The 22,380-nt window shown below is 39.3% G+C and overlaps 1 protein-coding gene across 4 annotated transcripts in view; it reads left to right on the top strand.

Annotated features, from left to right (window-relative positions):
- LOC145985382 (methyl farnesoate epoxidase-like) overlaps positions 1-22,380 on the top strand; it is a 287,065-nt gene that overhangs the window by 200,605 nt on the left and 64,080 nt on the right. For all 4 annotated transcript variants that reach the window (XM_083119345.1, XM_083119344.1, XM_083119343.1 and 1 more), the window contains 3 exons: positions 2,746-2,991; positions 3,874-4,292; positions 5,024-5,138. In XM_083119345.1, coding sequence (XP_082975471.1) covers positions 2,850-2,991; positions 3,874-4,292; positions 5,024-5,138 — 676 coding nt within the window. In that variant the 5' untranslated portion in view covers positions 2,746-2,849. The remainder of the gene's footprint in view (positions 1-2,745; positions 2,992-3,873; positions 4,293-5,023; positions 5,139-22,380) is intronic.

Raw genomic sequence — 22,380 nt, 5'->3', positions numbered from 1 at the left:
TATTCCAGTAGATGATATATTGCTAAGGAGAGTTGAACTTATTTTATAGTTAGAAATTTGGAATCACATATCTTTTCACAAACATCTCATGGTCACTTGAGTATTTATTTATTTACTTATTTATTTGCCTTCAACAGAGAAAATATCTGCAATTATAGGAAAGCTTACGTTGCTGTATACACTTTTCTATTCAAGTAATCAACATACAGACATATATGTAGTCACACACACATGCACGGAAACACATATGTACATAACATAATATAGTAAACTAAGTATATAAAACTGTAGGAATGGAGCATATCCATCCATATACACGTACGTAATTTAATAATATCCCAAAACATAACCTTAACATTCACATATGCTAAAAGCTCTTGTTTAAGTTTTCCATTATAGATACTTAATATTTTGCATTCTTTATTTAATTATTACAATCATAATCATGGGAATATCTTCCACCCTAAAATATAGAACAATTTTTCAAGCTACGAATATTTCTAAGTTTGAAATTTTGATTACTTTTTGTAATGATAGAATCACTACAATATACTTTTTTATTATTAGTTTTTATGTATGTTCAATGTTATTTTTTTTAGTGACAGCTATACTTCTTTTTTATGCAGTTTCCAATATAACTTGCTGAAGGGATGGCCTACGTGACGGTGAAAGCCAACTTGCAGAAGGCTGTTAGTTTTAAAATCTTGTCCTTTCAACTTGAGAGGGGGTTGAAAAAAGTTCAGTTTACTGTTTTTTTTAATCGCCTATATAAGAGAACCGATTGAGTAACGGGGGTTGGCATTCTTACGTTTTTTGGGCAAGAGGGGAGACCTTTGGAAGGTTCTTTCGGTGCCGGTAGGGTGGCGGGGCTAGTCAAATGTCTAGCGATCACGGATCAACCATTTGCTTTCATCGCGTCTGGTTTTTATTTAATCTGGGATTAAAGGGACTGTGACAGGGTCGAAATAGAATCACTGCAGTTTAGTTTTTATATAATTTCAAGAATAGCGCATAATTAATTGTAATTTCAATCAAGATTAGTCTATTTTTGCGTGGCAATTTTCCTTTTAAACAAGAAAGGGAGGGAATTAGAGAAACATGTCATGTATGCTAGTGACAAGCTAGATACATTTTTGAACTAGTACTGCTGGTCTAGGCCAGCGTACGAACCTCTCTTATATATATATATATATATATATATATATATATATATATATATATATATTACAGTGTTTCAATTAAAGAGGATCATGTCATTTCTTATGTAATTCTTTGTACATATTTAATCAACTAAATAAATAGTATTTTTATATATTTTTAAACTGAACGTCTGGGTATCATTGAGATAAAAGAACTGAGTTTTCCCCTAATATCCATGGTAAAGAATAAGGTAGTTATTCTGTCTTTTATTCGATTGAACCGTTTTGGTTAGTTTTTTTAAGTGTTATGCTAATTATTTTACCTGGGAAAGTAACTAAAACAAGTGACAGGTTGAGCCAAGACAGGTTACTTCCTCAGAAGAGAAATAGAGCATAACATTGTTTAGAAAACTTTATTTCACACTTTACCTCTCAACGTTTGTATTTGTATGCATATTTGAAAGGAATTATAACCGATATTGCCCCACATACTGATCTTCAGAAGTAAAATTATTATTTATTTATCAACGTATTAATTAGACGAACGTAATTAACTTCCAATCTCCCTATTGTAAAATATTCCTTGCGAAATTAGATGGAAAAAGCAAGAACAAATTTTCAAGCATGTATGCTGCATAATAGATGAGATAAATTTTTCAGTAGAAGATCCTTTGGCTCTGTTCGAAAGGTCCAAAAAGCAGTCTCGAAGTATGGCGTTGTCGGAAGTGGTTTCACTTAGTGCAGTTCGAAAGCTCCAATTAAACGAGCAATCGAGCCCATAGCGCGCGAAATTGCAATATTCTTTACTAGACTTCTCCACTCGTTGTTCATTTGTTTGAAATCGTGGAAGTCGAAAGACACCCCGGTGTTGGTTGTAGTTCTTCTAACCTGTGAAAATGTAAGTACAATAACTTTCTAAAATGCTATGTGATTTCTATGATGAGAAACAAGTGTTTAAAACGCGGGAAGAATAATGTGTTCTTAGTTCATATTTGGCGCTGCAGTCGAAGTGCAGTTCGAAGTATTTCTGCTTGTAGTCCAAGACTTCGAGATTGCACTGCGAGACCGTTTTAGAAGGGTGTTCTCTTCAAGTATTGTCTTGTACCTTTCGGACACTGCCTTTAGCCTATATGATTGCAGTCTTTCTCATGTATCCACGCACACTTAACCTTGAAAAATTGTGAGCATTGACTTACTTATTTTTCTATTGTGTGCATCAGCTATGGAACATCTATTTCTAATTGGACACGTACTATATTTTATTGTTAAGAGGTTTTACTTGCCTTAGCAAGTTGCAGTTAACGTAAAACGCTTCGTCGTCAAATTCATTGCTAAACTTTTACCGAGTATACTTTGTTGTTCCTTAAAATTTTGTATTTTCCTTAACTCAGATGTCAAATATTGTACGGCAAAATAAGAAATTTCAAATGTTTTCAACAAAATTTTATGACTTCTAAACTTAACATTTTAAAATTAGATTTGTATTTCTCCCATACTAAAGATTTCGCCTCAAAATATCACGGATTTGTAATGGTTTACCCAAATAACATAGTTGTAGTTATATAAGGATTCTCAAATGTTTAAAATTCGTGTTTTCACATTTCAGGTCCTACAAGATGGCCGATCATAGGAAATTTAATAAACCTGAAACTCCTGGGTGGCCTTCCCCATGAAGCAATTCAAAAACTGGCTGAACCCTATGGTGAAGTCATGGGGTTTTATTTTGGCCCTCATCCAATAGTAGTGATTTCAGGTAAGGAAGCAATACGGGAGGCACTCCTGAGGCAAAATTTGGACGGACGACCGGAGGTCACAGAATTCCAGAAACTCTTAACGGAAGACTTTGTCAGTGGTAAGCAAAAAATAATTATTTAAATCTTATTAGTCAATACGTGATTTTGAAGACTTATTCTAGATCATGGAGTCAATTTTTTGATTAGTTTTTGACAGATTGTCAAGCCCACGTAAATAAACATGCGTAATTGATTTATTATATTTTACTTCGCTTTTTATGCCACTTTTCGCTAATTTTCGAAGATGGGGATGAGTGGTGATATGATGAAATTGGTGAATGGACACTCTCAAACATCCATGCCCAGGCTGGGATTCGAACCCGGGACCCCTGGCATCGTAGTGCATGCACTAACCACTCCGGCACGGGGACCAGCCTAAACATTCATAAAAACCAGCAATGCAGGATAAATGATGCGCTTTTTAACTTGTCAGCTTTTGATGTGTATGTCACGTAGAGTAATTACTAGTTATATTTTAGTTTTTACACTTCTCTTCATTCATAGATAACTGAGTGAACGAGTTAATTTTATTTTCTGGGTGCGTCGGCATATGTAGCCATTTTACACCCTTCAAAGTATGCGGGGAAAATCTCCTTACCTAAAATCCTTAACTGAGAGTTAAAAAAGGGGGTGGTTAAAAAACCTCTTGAGAATGGTTAAAAGTGCAAGGTAGTAAAGGGACTTGCACGGGACATGCACAACCTATTAAAAAGGCCAGGAGAGACAAAAAAAAAAACTTCCCCACAGACAGTGAAAAAGACATGTGCTTCTGAAAAAGCTCATAGATAACTGAACAGAACATTTGCTTTATACATCATAAAGCTCCTCCCATTTCGGTCCACCAGGTAGGGACTACATGGACAGCTTTTTATTACTTTTTAGAAATAGGTCAAATGTGTTTTCTATTTGTTTATTATTTAAATTTTATACTTCATATCTAGTAATATTCAACATTGAAGGACCCTACTGGCAGGAACAGCGCCTGGTTACTATGGGAATTCTCAAGCACCTGGGGTTTGGAAGCATAAAAATGGAGCCAATAGTTCAGGAGGAGATTCAGCTAGTGTTTGAGGAACTACTGCAAATAGCCGGGCCCACGTGGGGAAAGCCTATTTATGCGCAGGAGGTATTAGGGGTGGCTGGAGTTAACGTTATGTGGAGAATGCTCGCTGGTGAACGCTTTGATCGCGCCGATGTCAAGATAAAGCATCTTCTCGAGCAGACTAGGATCTACGAAGGTTTGGTGGATGCTTCAGGTGGTGTGGTGTGCAACTTTCCTCTTCTGCTTCATGCGTGCCCGTGGTTCACGGTCTTACCCAAAGCTAGAAGGGTGCATCGTGAGCTGTATGGTGTCGTTGTGGTAAGTTATAGTTTGTACATAGTGATGGTTTTGGGTTTGAACCCCGTCGTGGTTATGACAAGAATTATAACAAAATGACAGAATGCTGAACTAAATTATGGTATATTTATAGATATATCGGATCGGTAATTTTACAGATATAACCGATACACCTATATCGGCCGATACCGGGAGTATATACCGATTAATCTACCCCATCCTACCGTTTCTTCATTTAGTTAATTCTGTTGGTGGAAGAAAGCATTTTCATTCTTTCTTTCTGATTTCATAACATATTAATTATTTGAACATAATCTTTGTCCTCTTAAATAAAAAAAAAACAATTAAAAAAATGGTCCATAGTTTTTAAATGTTTAAATGTTTGTAACAACTGTAAATCTACAATGCAAGCAATTGTGTAATTGGAAGAAGAATGTAAGAAGAGGATTATGGATTATTTATAGTATTCAGTACAATATTTTATTTTACCCTCTATTCACATATTTGATGCTATTTTTTCAAGAAAATAAATTCAGGCCAAGAGGGAGTTATAATCTCCACTACCCCTGCTGGACCTGTTATGTGAGATTATTAAACAATAAAAACTTCATCGCTGCAATATAGCAAATAAATAATTTTAAACAATAATTTTTGCTTTGTGGAAATAGAAGTTCCTTATATATTGATTCAGTTCTCAAAATCTATTATTTTGGCACAATCTTTGTTCACCAGAATTTTTATTTCATTTTCAGGCCGCAGTAAAAAGACATCTAGCATCATCAAGGTCAACCGTTCCGGACAATTTTATCGATTGTTACTTAGCAGAGAGGGGAAAACATACAAATGATCTGTATAACACTTACACAAGTAAGTTGCATTTATTGGTGTTAACTTCCGTGTTGTCACGAAAGAAGTTAAAGAGAAACTTACCCATAGTCTTATGGAAGATTCGGGATATTTATATTAGTTTCAACAGCGGTACAAATCCAAGGGACATCAGATGTGCCCCTTCCCCCAAGGCCAATGGCGCGTCCCCCAAATCATGTCATAATCCCCATAAACAGTGACGACGGTTAGATGAGGACGTGGGATGAATGACAAACACATGCACTTATGCTTTACCCAGGTTTCGAACCTGGGACCTTTGACCACTAACCTCACCACTACATGAATATACAGGATAATTATTGTTTTTACATAAAAAAGTCTTTAGCACAATAAATCAAGTAACGAAATGAATCAATGTTCTTATGAATTCCTATCCATGTAGTACAGTGAGTGTAAAAAGTGTTTGGACACCATTGATGGTACACACAAATTCGAAAGAAACGCCCTCCCTTACGGTTATGCAACCCGTAATTTTATATCATCTAGTTTCGCCTGGTAGAGTAGTTCCCGAGAAGAGCAGTGTTTCCAAACCTATAACTGTAGTGTTTCCAACCCTGTATTGGTAGGTTGGTTGTTGATTTGGTGTTTTAAGTCCACAATACACAGTATGACTAATCGGGACTGGACCTACAGTTTAAAGTGGGATCCGAACCCCTTTGTGCCTCCACCGGGACTCCTTGATTACAAGGCGACGACGATACCATTGCGCCATCCAAGCCTGTATTGCTTCGTAGAAGACGAAACCTTAACGTAAACTTCTTCATTCGTGAGTTACATTTGGTTTACAGACTCACATTACAGGACACTCTTTTCCTGTATTGCATGTGTTCTGGAGCATTTATTTTTCCTTCTGCGGAGAAAATTCTGTTATTATCTTACATCTTATTTTTCGCAGCTTCTCTACCATTTATTGGCTAATCGCAACAATGAGGATGAATGATGACTCGATGAAATTGATAAGAGGACAGTCATAAAGAAACCATGGGGGCTAGATTCATATTATTATTATTACTAGTATTATCTTTATTTTTTTACTTTACTTTTGGCTAATCGCAACGATGAGGATTAGTGTATGATTAAATGCATGAAGGAACACTCATAAACAATCATACCCAGGTCGGGACTCCAACCCGGGAATTTCGGCAGCGAGATCAAAAGCCGACGGCTTACCACGCTTGGGCACAGAGGCGGCCAATTATTATTAGTGATATTGTCTTAAGTAGTGTATTTTTCCACCATATTCTTTCATACAATCATGCAACTGATGAAAATTAAAATGTTAAAATACCTGCCTACGTTTTTTTTTAAGCTTGCAATATAAACCCCTACTGCACGAAGCCAAATTGTGGGAATACGAAACAGAACCAAGTTAACATATCTTGACCGTGGAAAGTGTTAATACAAAATCTAGAAAAGAGCCATTTAACAGTTGCCTGATTGCTTTTCCATTTGTTGTATGGGAAGAAATGTCTGAAATGTGTGTGTAGTGGCAGGCAAAGGAGAATACAAAGATCGAATAGAGAGGCAACACTGTCACTGTTCTGCACTGCACAGACAACGCGTCTCGTCGAGTGGGCGGGGCACTGTGGGTGCGAGCGAGCTGCTGTTGCTTCTGCAAAAAAGAACACTGACAGACAACTGAATGACGCTCCGCTTAAAATCTAGTCAATCGAGAAAGGATTTGTTGAGGAAGCGAATTGAAATATAAACGCCAGAATTTGGTCCAAGCCTATAATGGTTACTCGCAATAAAAGCTGATCAATTTTTACATGTGGAATTCCGTAATGAAGGAGGCAACAGGCCGCACTCCACACCTTTAGCCTGGTAACACTAATAAATCATCTCATTATATGCGTTCGGTTATGCTGATGGTCATGTTTAATATATTACCTTCAAACATAAACAATATCATGGACTCACTCAGAGGCAGAATTCAATTTTACGCTTTACTTTCCTGAAGATATTTTAGCAATATAATCATTCCGCTCCATTTTCGTATTCTCAATTGAACTCGCACTATTTTTTCCAGAAGTTGAGTCCCACCTCCCTTCTCCCACCTTAAAAATTCTTGGGTGAGAGGCTAAAAACTATACTAAAACTGAATTACAGACAATACTTTACGACTCAAAGTGACGTGACCTAGAACGTAGTGAAAAATCACTGGTGCAAAATTCAACGTAATGATGATAAAATGAAGGTAGGAAAATGACTGTGCTAGAAAGTTTTACATACATACATACACACACATAGTTAGTTCCGTGTAGAAGACATTTCTTCACATTTTTCTCACCTTGGCTTCCTTCAATTCACGAAACTGTAAAGCCATGAACTCGTTAACCCCCTATAATCACGGAGTCCCAGGTTCGATTCCTGGTGGAGACAAAACTGCCTAGTGGTTCGGATCTCACTTTCAACTGTAGGTCCCACTTCGGGTAGCCTTTCTGAGCATGAAATGGAATTAAAACACGGTAACCCATCACAACACACACGCAGAGGGCGTTGAACGTCATGACTGACAATTATTACATACATCGAACTTTCAGCGAAGCTGGAATAAGGTCTATTTGCCATGCCAAATAGTGTGAATTTTCAGTCTTCTATACGAAGTGCATGCAAGTTATCTAAAAAAAATGCAAATGTGAGGGTGAGTCGAGCTATGTTTCATTCAATAAGATCTTCACTTCAAACATATTTTGCTTTATAGCTGTCGATTTCGAATGGGCATCTAAGACTGGTTGCTTAGCGGACCGGATTTGGAGCAAAATCATGGACTGTCATATTTCCAATCACACTACAGACATAGCAAAAATTGTTCGCCTGAAGATGAGAGAAGAGGTGATCTCTTGAAATGTCTCGAAATATATAGATAGAATATATGTTCAATCAAAAGGAAAAACAATGGATAATGTCCAATTAAGTAGAAACGTTGTTAGAACCGGTGTTCATTCACAGAGCAAAAGGGTTATTGTGACAAAATCCTGTTTCCCTGCTGGCTGCTTCGGAGAAGAGGGCTTTGTGAAGTTATCGTTTCTTGCCCAAGCGGTAGGCCTAATTGGTTGACTGACCACGAGTTCCTTCGTAGGTAAACGCGGCAACAGAGGATCACTGTCATAAAGGTGGTTCCCGCGTCGGCTGAAAGAGTTACAGGAATTTAAAGAACCATTGTCACTAACTTCAGACAAACATCTAATAATTTCCTTAGGTTTCGAAGCTGATCCGAAGGGACAACAAATACCAAAAAAACGTCATGAATTAAATGATCGATTGGTCCGTCCTTCTGTTGACGGATGGCAATTTATATTAACAATAATAATAATAAGCTTATTATTCAAGAGTCAACAATCAAAGCTAATACGCATCTATAGATCAGAAATTACTAGAGTGTCAAAGTTGTTTTTGTACCTTTTGTTATTTTAAGTCGCTCTTCTGCCACTTTCGGCTAATGAGGATGAGTGACGATTAGATTAAATTGATGCCATGATACCAATACTGAAACCGTGGCTCAAACCCGGAAATTTCGTGGTATCGGAAGTGAACCACTTAACGCGCTTGGCCACCAAAGAGAACCGGCTCTGCGGCCAAGCGGGGTTAGTGGTGGACTAACGATCCAGACACCGAATGTTTCGGGTTCGAGTCCCGCTCGGATCTTTGTCAATTTCTTAATCGTCAGAAATCCCTTCACAATCTAAGACATACCATTTTATCAAAACTTCATTCCCCTCCCCTCCACCTCAAATTTAATACTCAATCTTCCCAACAAAATTTCCATGCCAATTTTAGACTTCCTGCTGATATTGCTCCCTCCAAAAAAGCAATCTAAGACGTAATAGTAATACACAAGACTTGGGATTCCCTGCCCCCCCCAAATAATTATCAATCCCGCTACCTTAAAATCTCACTAACTTCATTAATCGCCCACCATAATTTCCCTATCAATCTAAGGCCTAATATGTAAGAGTTGGATATCGCCCCCCACCACCAATATTACTTATTACCCGTAACAATTCCCCTGACAATCTACAAATGACTATTTGTATAACAGCAATGGCTAATTGATGACGTAATTCAACTTGTGCCCTGTTTACTCAGTCAAATTTTCATCACAGTCTGCGCCACAATGCCCGTCCCCCTGGACACCCCTGATTTAGAACTGTGGCAACGTGATAGGTGTAATGTAACTAACAGTTAAGTGTTAGGAATGGGTGCATGTGTGCTGCGCATTTGAATTTCATGTGAATCAAATCTGTCAATAATGTGAATATTAATATTATAGAATATAATATAATGGTTCAGGTGTGCGAAAAAGTAACCAAGAGCACCAAGGTATCAATAAGAAAGAATTGGAAAGATAAGTTGCATATGGAGATGTGTGTAATTATTAGTTTTGTTCTGGGATGTAGCAAAGAACATCGGTTAAACAGTGCGGAGTTTCAATACTGTGTTCACCCGCCGTTGGATTCAAGCACATCATCTAGTCGACGAGGCAAGGATTCCACGAGCAGATGTTTGGTCTTCTCCTTAAACTCTCCGAAACATCAAACACGTGAGCCAGTAGAGCTTCCGTTGTTCTCAGTTGTCTAGGTTCCCACTCTCTCACCATCAACGCCCAAATGTTTTCGATTGGAAGACTTCGCTGGCCAATCTACTCTTGAAAGCAGATCCGCCGCACAAGAACATGCGGACTATCTCCTCTCTTGGAAATTCCGAAGTGTAAGGCATGATGAAATGATATCGTAAAGAAACATTCGGACCGAAGGGACATGCTGCACGTGGCACATGCCTCTTGAAAACAGCTTATCATTGGTGCATGTAGAGTTTCACGCCCATTCCGGTGCAGAAAGTTTCATTTTATTGGTTCCGTTGCAAGTGACATGCTCAAGGCATAGATACGAGTAAAACTGCTGCAGGATCTCGAACGAAGCACCTACCGGGGCTCGAATTAAAGCCAAAGCGTGGTGCCAAAGGCAACCGTGAAGTTACTGCATCTGAGATTTACGTCAAGCAGGGCCTGTGTGGTGTGTGCAAAGAAACTCACGCTTGCTTTAGGAAATAAGGATACTATTGAATCAATGCAATATAAAAGAGTATATACCGTAAAATATACATTATTATTGACTCATGCATTCCATTAAAAAAATGCATTGTTTTCTCGCACATTTCTGCCCGCAATGAATATAAATGTATAATCTATTAAATTAAGCAGGTGCATGCAGATTTAAAAATATTGATAAGATGATTCAATTGAATTGAATTGAATTGTTGTTTTTTAAGTTCACTTGTGCACAGAAAGGCTAATTGGGACTGGACCTCCAGTTTATAGTGGGTTCCGAACTAATATGTGCCTCCACCGGGTATCGAACTCGAGACCCCTTGATTAAAATGTGACGACTCTACGATTGTGCCATAGGGGAGGCCCTAGTCCTCTTACGGAGATAATTCGTTCGGAGCAATAGAAATGCCCTATCAAAACAATTGGGGAATATTATTTTCAATGTGGATATTCTTCGGAAAATATGTTTCTAACAACAGTTTACCTAAATAGTGGGGACTTGGGGTGAGAGAGAGGGACGGAGTTGGAAGAGAGAGAGAGAGAAGAAAAGCACACAATTTTCTGTTCAGTGCGAACCTTTGGGATTGCTTTTTCCTAGCGCACCAAAAACACAATACGTATAACCCAAATACAACCCAAACCTTCAATGGCAAAATTGTGAGTCAATCACTCAACTGGAATAAAAAGTACGGATTTAAATCTAGGCCAGAAGATAGTTATTGCGCTACCATGTGCCAAAAAATTCCACTTTGCCCGCGAGAATTGTCATGCCTGAGTGATATGTAGTTTACGTTATTTGTGAGAGTTGCTTCAATTCCATTGCCTGCCAAGAATAATGATAGCGCTGAAAGCATAAAATACAGAAATGTGCATGTTTGGCGAGCTATGAGAAAAGCAGATCCTTGTGTTTTCTTTTCAAAATTTACTAATTTTATGTCAACTTTTACATATAGCCAATGGCGACAGAGGATGAATGATGCTTCAGAGAAATTGATGAAGATTGAAGAAACAACGAAAAAGAAAAACTCATTATCAGAGGCTAGGACCCAAGAACCCTGGCTACGCAGCATGTTATGATATTTAAGTATATCACGGATTGCTGCTAAATCCATTCCTAGATATTTGTAATGAATGAACCCCCGCCCCCGATACGAGAAAAAGAAAGACTATAGGATGTGAAACATTCACAATGTAATTGCATTGCTTTACATCGCTCTTGGCTGTATTCCAAATGTAGTAAGAGATCAGCGATAAGTTGGAGTTGTTGTTTTTTTGTGCCAAGGTATAAGTGTATTTGAGCGCAAGGGCTACCTATTTCATCATTTATAAAGAGTTAACTTCGTCGTTACACTAGCACCAGGCACAAATGCATCAATTTCTATTTCGGTTATTTTACATCACTCTTCTGCCTCTTGAGTTAATCGCGATAATACGGATGAATTATCAATTTATAAAATTGTGACGGGACAAACTCAGAGATACATTCATGCCTGACCAGAGTTCGAATCTGGAACATATGACCTCGCTTCGCTAGAAAGGCTGGCAGAAATGTATCGGAAAAGTGAAGGAGCACCAAGAACCGGTTTCAACCAGCACAGACAATGAAATCATTTACAGCGACTCGCTGTGGCAGTGTTGCTCGTCACCCCCTCCCCCTCACTCGCAGATAGCATAGCCTTCACAGCACACACATGCTGATGGAAGAGTGGAACCACAAGCAAAACAACCTGCGCAGACCCACGACTCCTGTGCACCGTACTCCCGCGAGGAGGGGCGGGGGAGAGTGGACCATGCTTCCTTATGGCCCGAACTGAAGGGAAGAAGGGAGATCTGCGCGGGTACTTTTCGTCCCAAGGATTTTTTTCGTTGTGGTCGATCTATACTTTTCGTTTCAGGCATATTCCGACTGGAAGGTTTCTGGCACCCCTCCGCCCCCCCCTTCCCACCATGGTTAATAAATGAGACCCTTGCACTTTCAAAACCCTTATCGCAAGAAAAAGCTGGCATCAATTTTACACCACCATACAATAAGATTTACACGGGAAACATTTCCTAACATATTTTCTTGATTCGGACTAAGGGCAAATTAAAAATAGTCAAAGAATTAAATTACTGAAAATATGGAAAAGCGCGATACCGAAATCTGTAATGAGTGCGAAGGGAAAATCGAGAAAAGGAAAAAAAAATTAAGTATAAAAGTATTCGAATAACCAGATTAAGAGAGAAAGTTATCACGGCTCGAACAATGGAAATGAAAAAAAAAAACGGGAATACGAATTGAAATATACGACAATCGGAAGTAAGCTGAAGGAATCAAATTCTAATAAACGTGGAAAGAAAACATAATGAAAGGAGCGCTGGTTCGATTCGCGACGGAAGCTCATATTTGTTGTTCGAATCCCACTCTACACTCTATGTCCAGATGCATTTACACTTAAAACAAACTTCGTGGAACTTTTTCCAAATCAGATGTCGCCAAAAATTTAAAAACAAAAAGAATAACTCTGAAGGAAAAATGCCGAAAGCGTTATTGCAAAATGAAAAAAAAAAATCTTCACATATTCGTTCGGAAGTGGTAAAAGAATAATAAAAAACTCAAGCATAAATGTTAATAACACTTGTTATTATTACCAGAGACATTCTCAAAATAAACTTCTTGTCCGTTAAAATCAAATCAAGAGGAAAGCAAGATCTCCACCCGGTCGCGTGAATCTGTGGCTAGATTCAAGAGTTGGAAACACTACGCTTCTCGCGAGCTGCTATTCCTGGCGAAACTAGAAAACACAGTTTCTGAAAGGCAATACGCAAATATGGTTAAATTTTCCCTTCCCCAGTAAATCTTTGTTTCCGATTCATTTTGTTCATTCTGCTAGATTTTGCTTCTATCCAGGGTGCCAAGTACACTCGAAATCGAATGAAACGCCCCCCCCCCTTACGGTTATGCAACCCGGAATTTTATATCATCTAGTTTCGCCAGGAATAGCAGCTCGCGAGAAGCGTAGTGTTTCCAACTCTTGAATCTAGCCACAGATTCACGCGACCGGGTGGAGATCTTGCTTTCCTCTTGATTTGATTTTAACGGACAAGAAGTTTATTTTGAGAATGTCTCTGGTAATAATAACAAGTGTTATTAACATTTATGCTTGAGTTTTTTATTATTCTTTTACCACTTCCGAACGAATATGTGAAGATTTTTTTTTTTCATTTTGCAATAACGCTTTCGGCATTTTTCCTTCAGAGTTATTCTTTTTGTTTTTAAATTTTTGGCGACATCTGATTTGGAAAAAGTTCCACGAAGTTTGTTTTAAGTGTAAATGCATCTGGACATAGAGTGTAGAGTGGGATTCGAACAACAAATATGAGCTTCCGTCGCGAATCGAACCAGCGCTCCTTTCATTATGTTTTCTTTCCACGTTTATTAGAATTTGATTCCTTCAGCTTACTTCCGATTGTCGTATATTTCAATTCGTATTCCCGTTTTTTTTTTCATTTCCATTGTTCGAGCCGTGATAACTTTCTCTCTTAATCTGGTTATTCGAATACTTTTATACTTAATTTTTTTTTCCTTTTCTCGATTTTCCCTTCGCACTCATTACAGATTTCGGTATCGCGCTTTTTCATATTTTCAGTAATTTAATTCTTTGACTATTTTTAATTTGCCCTTAGTCCGAATCAAGAAAATATGTTAGGAAATGTTTCCCGTGTAAATCTTATTGTATGGTGGTGTAAAATTGATGCCAGCTTTTTCTTGCGATAAGGGTTTTGAAAGTGCAAGGGTCTCATTTATTAACCATGGTGGGAAGGGGGGGGCGGAGGGGTGCCAGAAACCTTCCAGTCGGAATATGCCTGAAACGAAAAGTATAGATCGACCACAACGAAAAAAATCCTTGGGACGAAAAGTACCCGCGCAGATCTCCCTTCTTCCCTTCAGTTCGGGCCATAAGGAAGCATGGTCCACTCTCCCCCGCCCCTCCTCGCGGGAGTACGGTGCACAGGAGTCGTGGGTCTGCGCAGGTTGTTTTGCTTGTGGTTCCACTCTTCCATCAGCATGTGGGTGCTGAGAAGGCTATGCTATCTGCGAGTGAGGGGGAGGGGGTGACGAGCAACACTGCCACAGCGAGTCGCTGTAAATGATTTCATTGTCTGAGCTGGTTGAAACCGGTTCTTGGTGCTCCTTCACTTTTCCGATACATTTCTGCCAGCCTTTCTAGCGAAGCGAGGTCATATGTTCCAGATTCGAACTCTGGTCAGGCATGAATGTATCTCTGAGTTTGTCCCGTCACAATTTTATAAATTGATAATTCATCCGTATTATCGCGATTAACTCAAGAGGCAGAAGAGTGATGTAAAATAACCGAAATAGAAATTGATGCATTTGTGCCTGGTGCTAGTGTAACGACGAAGTTAACTCTTTATAAATGATGAAATAGGTAGCCCTTGCGCTCAAATACACTTATACCTTGGCACAAAAAAACAACAACTCCAACTTATCGCTGATCTCTTACTACATTTGGAATACAGCCAAGAGCGATGTAAAGCAATGCAATTACATTGTGAATGTTTCACATCCTATAGTCTTTCTTTTTCTCGTATCGGGGGCGGGGGTTCATTCATTACAAATATCTAGGAATGGATTTAGCAGCAATCCGTGATATACTTAAATATCATAACATGCTGCGTAGCCAGGGTTCTTGGGTCCTAGCCTCTGATAATGAGTTTTTCTTTTTCGTTGTTTCTTCAATCTTCATCAATTTCTCTGAAGCATCATTCATCCTCTGTCGCCATTGGCTATATGTAAAAGTTGACATAAAATTAGTAAATTTTGAAAAGAAAACACAAGGATCTGCTTTTCTCATAGCTCGCCAAACATGCACATTTCTGTATTTTATGCTTTCAGCGCTATCATTATTCTTGGCAGGCAATGGAATTGAAGCAACTCTCACAAATAACGTAAACTACATATCACTCAGGCATGACAATTCTCGCGGGCAAAGTGGAATTTTTTGGCACATGGTAGCGCAATAACTATCTTCTGGCCTAGATTTAAATCCGTACTTTTTATTCCAGTTGAGTGATTGACTCACAATTTTGCCATTGAAGGTTTGGGTTGTATTTGGGTTATACGTATTGTGTTTTTGGTGCGCTAGGAAAAAGCAATCCCAAAGGTTCGCACTGAACAGAAAATTGTGTGCTTTTCTTCTCTCTCTCTCTCTTCCAACTCCGTCCCTCTCTCTCACCCCAAGTCCCCACTATTTAGGTAAACTGTTGTTAGAAACATATTTTCCGAAGAATATCCACATTGAAAATAATATTCCCCAATTGTTTTGATAGGGCATTTCTATTGCTCCGAACGAATTATCTCCGTAAGAGGACTAGGGCCTCCCCTATGGCACAATCGTAGAGTCGTCACATTTTAATCAAGGGGTCTCGAGTTCGATACCCGGTGGAGGCACATATTAGTTCGGAACCCACTATAAACTGGAGGTCCAGTCCCAATTAGCCTTTCTGTGCACAAGTGAACTTAAAAAACAACAATTCAATTCAATTCAATTGAATCATCTTATCAATATTTTTAAATCTGCATGCACCTGCTTAATTTAATAGATTATACATTTATATTCATTGCGGGCAGAAATGTGCGAGAAAACAATGCATTTTTTTAATGGAATGCATGAGTCAATAATAATGTATATTTTACGGTATATACTCTTTTATATTGCATTGATTCAATAGTATCCTTATTTCCTAAAGCAAGCGTGAGTTTCTTTGCACACACCACACAGGCCCTGCTTGACGTAAATCTCAGATGCAGTAACTTCACGGTTGCCTTTGGCACCACGCTTTGGCTTTAATTCGAGCCCCGGTAGGTGCTTCGTTCGAGATCCTGCAGCAGTTTTACTCGTATCTATGCCTTGAGCATGTCACTTGCAACGGAACCAATAAAATGAAACTTTCTGCACCGGAATGGGCGTGAAACTCTACATGCACCAATGATAAGCTGTTTTCAAGAGGCATGTGCCACGTGCAGCATGTCCCTTCGGTCCGAATGTTTCTTTACGATATCATTTCATCATGCCTTACACTTCGGAATTTCCAAGAGAGGAGATAGTCCGCATGTTCTTGTGCGGCGGATCTGCTTTCAAGAGTAGATTGGCCAGCGAAGTCTTCCAATCGAAAACATTTGGGCGTTGATGGTGAGAGAGTGGGAACCTAGACAACTGAGAACAACGGAAGCTCTACTGGCTCACGTGTTTGATGTTTCGGAGAGTTTAAGGAGAAGACCAAACATCTGCTCGTGGAATCCTTGCCTCGTCGACTAGATGATGTGCTTGAATCCAACGGCGGGTGAACACAGTATTGAAACTCCGCACTGTTTAACCGATGTTCTTTGCTACATCCCAGAACAAAACTAATAATTACACACATCTCCATATGCAACTTATCTTTCCAATTCTTTCTTATTGATACCTTGGTGCTCTTGGTTACTTTTTCGCACACCTGAACCATTATATTATATTCTATAATATTAATATTCACATTATTGACAGATTTGATTCACATGAAATTCAAATGCGCAGCACACATGCACCCATTCCTAACACTTAACTGTTAGTTACATTACACCTATCACGTTGCCACAGTTCTAAATCAGGGGTGTCCAGGGGGACGGGCATTGTGGCGCAGACTGTGATGAAAATTTGACTGAGTAAACAGGGCACAAGTTGAATTACGTCATCAATTAGCCATTGCTGTTATACAAATAGTCATTTGTAGATTGTCAGGGGAATTGTTACGGGTAATAAGTAATATTGGTGGTGGGGGGCGATATCCAACTCTTACATATTAGGCCTTAGATTGATAGGGAAATTATGGTGGGCGATTAATGAAGTTAGTGAGATTTTAAGGTAGCGGGATTGATAATTATTTGGGGGGGGGCAGGGAATCCCAAGTCTTGTGTATTACTATTACGTCTTAGATTGCTTTTTTGGAGGGAGCAATATCAGCAGGAAGTCTAAAATTGGCATGGAAATTTTGTTGGGAAGATTGAGTATTAAATTTGAGGTGGAGGGGAGGGGAATGAAGTTTTGATAAAATGGTATGTCTTAGATTGTGAAGGGATTTCTGACGATTAAGAAATTGACAAAGATCCGAGCGGGACTCGAACCCGAAACATTCGGTGTCTGGATCGTTAGTCCACCACTAACCCCGCTTGGCCGCAGAGCCGGTTCTCTTTGGTGGCCAAGCGCGTTAAGTGGTCCACTTCCGATACCACGAAATTTCCGGGTTTGAGCCACGGCTTCAGTATTGGTATCATGGCATCAATTTAATCTAATCGTCACTCATCCTCATTAGCCGAAAGTGGCAGAAGAGCGACTTAAAATAACAAAAGGTACAAAAACAACTTTAACACTCTAGTAATTTCTGATCTATAGATGCGTATTAGCTTTGATTGTTGACTCTTGAATAATAAGCTTATTATTATTATTATTGTTAATATAAATTGCCATCCATCAACAGAAGGACGGACTAATCGATCATTTAATTCATGAGGTTTTTTTGGTATTTGTTGTCCCTTCGGATCAGCTTCGAAACCTAAGGAAATTATTAGATGTTTGTCTGAAGTTAGTGACAATGGTTCTTTAAATTCCTGTAGCTCTTTCAGCCGACGCGGGAACCACCTTTATGACAGTGATCCTCTGTTGCCGCGTTTACCTACGAAGGAACTCGTGGTCAGTCAACCAATTAGGCCTACCGCTTGGGCAAGAAACGATAACTTCACAAAGCCCTCTTCTCCGAAGCAGCCAGCAGGGAAACAGGATTTTGTCACAATAACCCTTTTGCTCTGTGAATGAACACCGGTTCTAACAACGTTTCTACTTAATTGGACATTATCCATTGTTTTTCCTTTTGATTGAACATATATTCTATCTATATATTTCGAGACATTTCAAGAGATCACCTCTTCTCTCATCTTCAGGCGAACAATTTTTGCTATGTCTGTAGTGTGATTGGAAATATGACAGTCCATGATTTTGCTCCAAATCCGGTCCGCTAAGCAACCAGTCTTAGATGCCCATTCGAAATCGACAGCTATAAAGCAAAATATGTTTGAAGTGAAGATCTTATTGAATGAAACATAGCTCGACTCACCCTCACATTTGCATTTTTTTTAGATAACTTGCATGCACTTCGTATAGAAGACTGAAAATTCACACTATTTGGCATGGCAAATAGACCTTATTCCAGCTTCGCTGAAAGTTCGATGTATGTAATAATTGTCAGTCATGACGTTCAACGCCCTCTGCGTGTGTGTTGTGATGGGTTACCGTGTTTTAATTCCATTTCATGCTCAGAAAGGCTACCCGAAGTGGGACCTACAGTTGAAAGTGAGATCCGAACCACTAGGCAGTTTTGTCTCCACCAGGAATCGAACCTGGGACTCCGTGATTATAGGGGGTTAACGAGTTCATGGCTTTACAGTTTCGTGAATTGAAGGAAGCCAAGGTGAGAAAAATGTGAAGAAATGTCTTCTACACGGAACTAACTATGTGTGTGTATGTATGTATGTAAAACTTTCTAGCACAGTCATTTTCCTACCTTCATTTTATCATCATTACGTTGAATTTTGCACCAGTGATTTTTCACTACGTTCTAGGTCACGTCACTTTGAGTCGTAAAGTATTGTCTGTAATTCAGTTTTAGTATAGTTTTTAGCCTCTCACCCAAGAATTTTTAAGGTGGGAGAAGGGAGGTGGGACTCAACTTCTGGAAAAAATAGTGCGAGTTCAATTGAGAATACGAAAATGGAGCGGAATGATTATATTGCTAAAATATCTTCAGGAAAGTAAAGCGTAAAATTGAATTCTGCCTCTGAGTGAGTCCATGATATTGTTTATGTTTGAAGGTAATATATTAAACATGACCATCAGCATAACCGAACGCATATAATGAGATGATTTATTAGTGTTACCAGGCTAAAGGTGTGGAGTGCGGCCTGTTGCCTCCTTCATTACGGAATTCCACATGTAAAAATTGATCAGCTTTTATTGCGAGTAACCATTATAGGCTTGGACCAAATTCTGGCGTTTATATTTCAATTCGCTTCCTCAACAAATCCTTTCTCGATTGACTAGATTTTAAGCGGAGCGTCATTCAGTTGTCTGTCAGTGTTCTTTTTTGCAGAAGCAACAGCAGCTCGCTCGCACCCACAGTGCCCCGCCCACTCGACGAGACGCGTTGTCTGTGCAGTGCAGAACAGTGACAGTGTTGCCTCTCTATTCGATCTTTGTATTCTCCTTTGCCTGCCACTACACACACATTTCAGACATTTCTTCCCATACAACAAATGGAAAAGCAATCAGGCAACTGTTAAATGGCTCTTTTCTAGATTTTGTATTAACACTTTCCACGGTCAAGATATGTTAACTTGGTTCTGTTTCGTATTCCCACAATTTGGCTTCGTGCAGTAGGGGTTTATATTGCAAGCTTAAAAAAAAACGTAGGCAGGTATTTTAACATTTTAATTTTCATCAGTTGCATGATTGTATGAAAGAATATGGTGGAAAAATACACTACTTAAGACAATATCACTAATAATAATTGGCCGCCTCTGTGCCCAAGCGTGGTAAGCCGTCGGCTTTTGATCTCGCTGCCGAAATTCCCGGGTTGGAGTCCCGACCTGGGTATGATTGTTTATGAGTGTTCCTTCATGCATTTAATCATACACTAATCCTCATCGTTGCGATTAGCCAAAAGTAAAGTAAAAAAATAAAGATAATACTAGTAATAATAATAATATGAATCTAGCCCCCATGGTTTCTTTATGACTGTCCTCTTATCAATTTCATCGAGTCATCATTCATCCTCATTGTTGCGATTAGCCAATAAATGGTAGAGAAGCTGCGAAAAATAAGATGTAAGATAATAACAGAATTTTCTCCGCAGAAGGAAAAATAAATGCTCCAGAACACATGCAATACAGGAAAAGAGTGTCCTGTAATGTGAGTCTGTAAACCAAATGTAACTCACGAATGAAGAAGTTTACGTTAAGGTTTCGTCTTCTACGAAGCAATACAGGCTTGGATGGCGCAATGGTATCGTCGTCGCCTTGTAATCAAGGAGTCCCGGTGGAGGCACAAAGGGGTTCGGATCCCACTTTAAACTGTAGGTCCAGTCCCGATTAGTCATACTGTGTATTGTGGACTTAAAACACCAAATCAACAACCAACCTACCAATACAGGGTTGGAAACACTACAGTTATAGGTTTGGAAACACTGCTCTTCTCGGGAACTACTCTACCAGGCGAAACTAGATGATATAAAATTACGGGTTGCATAACCGTAAGGGAGGGCGTTTCTTTCGAATTTGTGTGTACGTAAACAAGGGATCCGCTCAGGGTTGTGGGTGCAGGTAGACGAGTGGAATGAAAACCACATTATTCTACCTCATATACTTGTTTATCTGATACAACAGGAAAATACAAAATATAAAAAATAAACCATCTATAAACAATAATAACGAAAATATCACATATTTTGAACACAAAAAGTCTTTGGACACTTGCCATTCTTGTCCATATTTTCTGCAAAAACCAAAGCATTTAATATTTTGTTGGATTTCCTTTGGCACGAATCACTGCCCGGAGCCTGTCTGGTACAGATTTAACCAGATCTGCAGTAATCTGATGTGAAATGGCGTCCCATTCTTCCTGCAATACTAATTTTAGGTTGGATTTTCTTTTTCTTATCTGTTTCTCTAATACACTCCATAAATTTTCTATGGGGTTCAGATCTGGGAATTGAGGGTGTATGTGAAGTTGTTTTGGGGTGTTTTATAACAACCACAATTTTGTATTAAGGAAGGTATGGTTAGGATCATTGTCCTGTTGAAACAAGTAATCATTACCCAAGTTCATTTGAGTCGCACTAGCGCTCAAATCATTCTTCAATATATTAATGTACATGTACTGATCCATTGCCCCCTCTATGAAATGCAACTTGCCGACCCCGGCAGCACTCAAACAACCCCATACTAAGAGTGAACCGCCACCGTGTTTGAAAGTTGGGATTAAGTTCCAACTCTGTATTTCTTTGCGCCATACCATATGCCTACCATCCGACCCAAATAAGTTTAATTTGCTTTCATCGGAAAAAATGACCTTATTCCAGAAGTCTGCATCGTAATTGCGGTGATATAGGGCAAATTCGAGGCGCTTCTTTCTGTTTATTGCACTAACCCAAAATTTCTTCCTTGCCACGCGTCCATGGTAGGCATTTCGTCGGCATACGTTACGAACTGTACTGGAGGAAACTTGCTTACCTCGGTCTTGAAGGCTTGCAGCCAACGTCGGAGCATTAGTTTTGGGGTCCTTTTTGATAGTTCGCAAAATAAACCGTTTGTGTTGCACAGAAAGCATTTTTGGTCGTCCACTCCTCGACTTATTTTCTACTGTTTTTCTTTCGCCAAAGCGATTATGATTACGTGCACTGTTGATTTAAGAACAGGGTTTCGGAGCGGAGCGGATCAACGCTCCGGCTGTTACCCACGCTCCGGAGCGAGATTATAAGAAATGGTTCGCTCCGCTTCGGAGCGGATCGATGTCTTAGCCCGCTCCGCTCCGGAGCGGAGCAGCGGGAATCAGAAATTTCTCGCTCCGCTCCGGAGCGAGGAGCGGAATTTTAGAAAATGGTTCACTCCGCTCCGGAGCGGAGCGCTAACTTGAAACGCTCCGCTCCGGATCGGAGCAGAGGAAGTTGGAAAATACGAGTGTATACATAAAACTAACGATCAAAGATTCCAAGTACATTAGTAATTTTGTTTGTGGGATTTGTACGGCATTTGAACATCGCTCGTTATTGTTGTTCTAAAATTGATTATTACTAAAGCTAACGCCACGGAAACAGTCCAGTCAAGATCACGTCACTCACCTACAGTGTTGCCAATAAGCAAAGAATAGTCCTTACACAATACACCAGGGAAGGCACAATCAACCGCTTACGTACAACGCGCAATGTGTCAACTGTGAAGCGTAGAAGAAGTGTGGCAAACCTGGAGGGCCACGTGTGTGGAGGAGGCAAGGGGAAGCTTCGATCTTCACTGGACTGTTTTCGTGAAGAGAGCGATATTATTATTATATTTTCATTATCACTTTTACTACTCTACTACTACTT

The sequence above is a fragment of the Lepisma saccharinum genome, chromosome 3 (genome assembly GCF_977018435.1).
Source record: "Lepisma saccharinum chromosome 3, izLepSacc3.1, whole genome shotgun sequence".
NCBI classification, from domain to species: Eukaryota; Metazoa; Arthropoda; class Insecta; order Zygentoma; family Lepismatidae; genus Lepisma; species Lepisma saccharinum.
The sequence above is the reverse complement of the archived record's forward strand: the minus strand, read 5'-3'. Positions and strand labels throughout refer to the sequence as shown.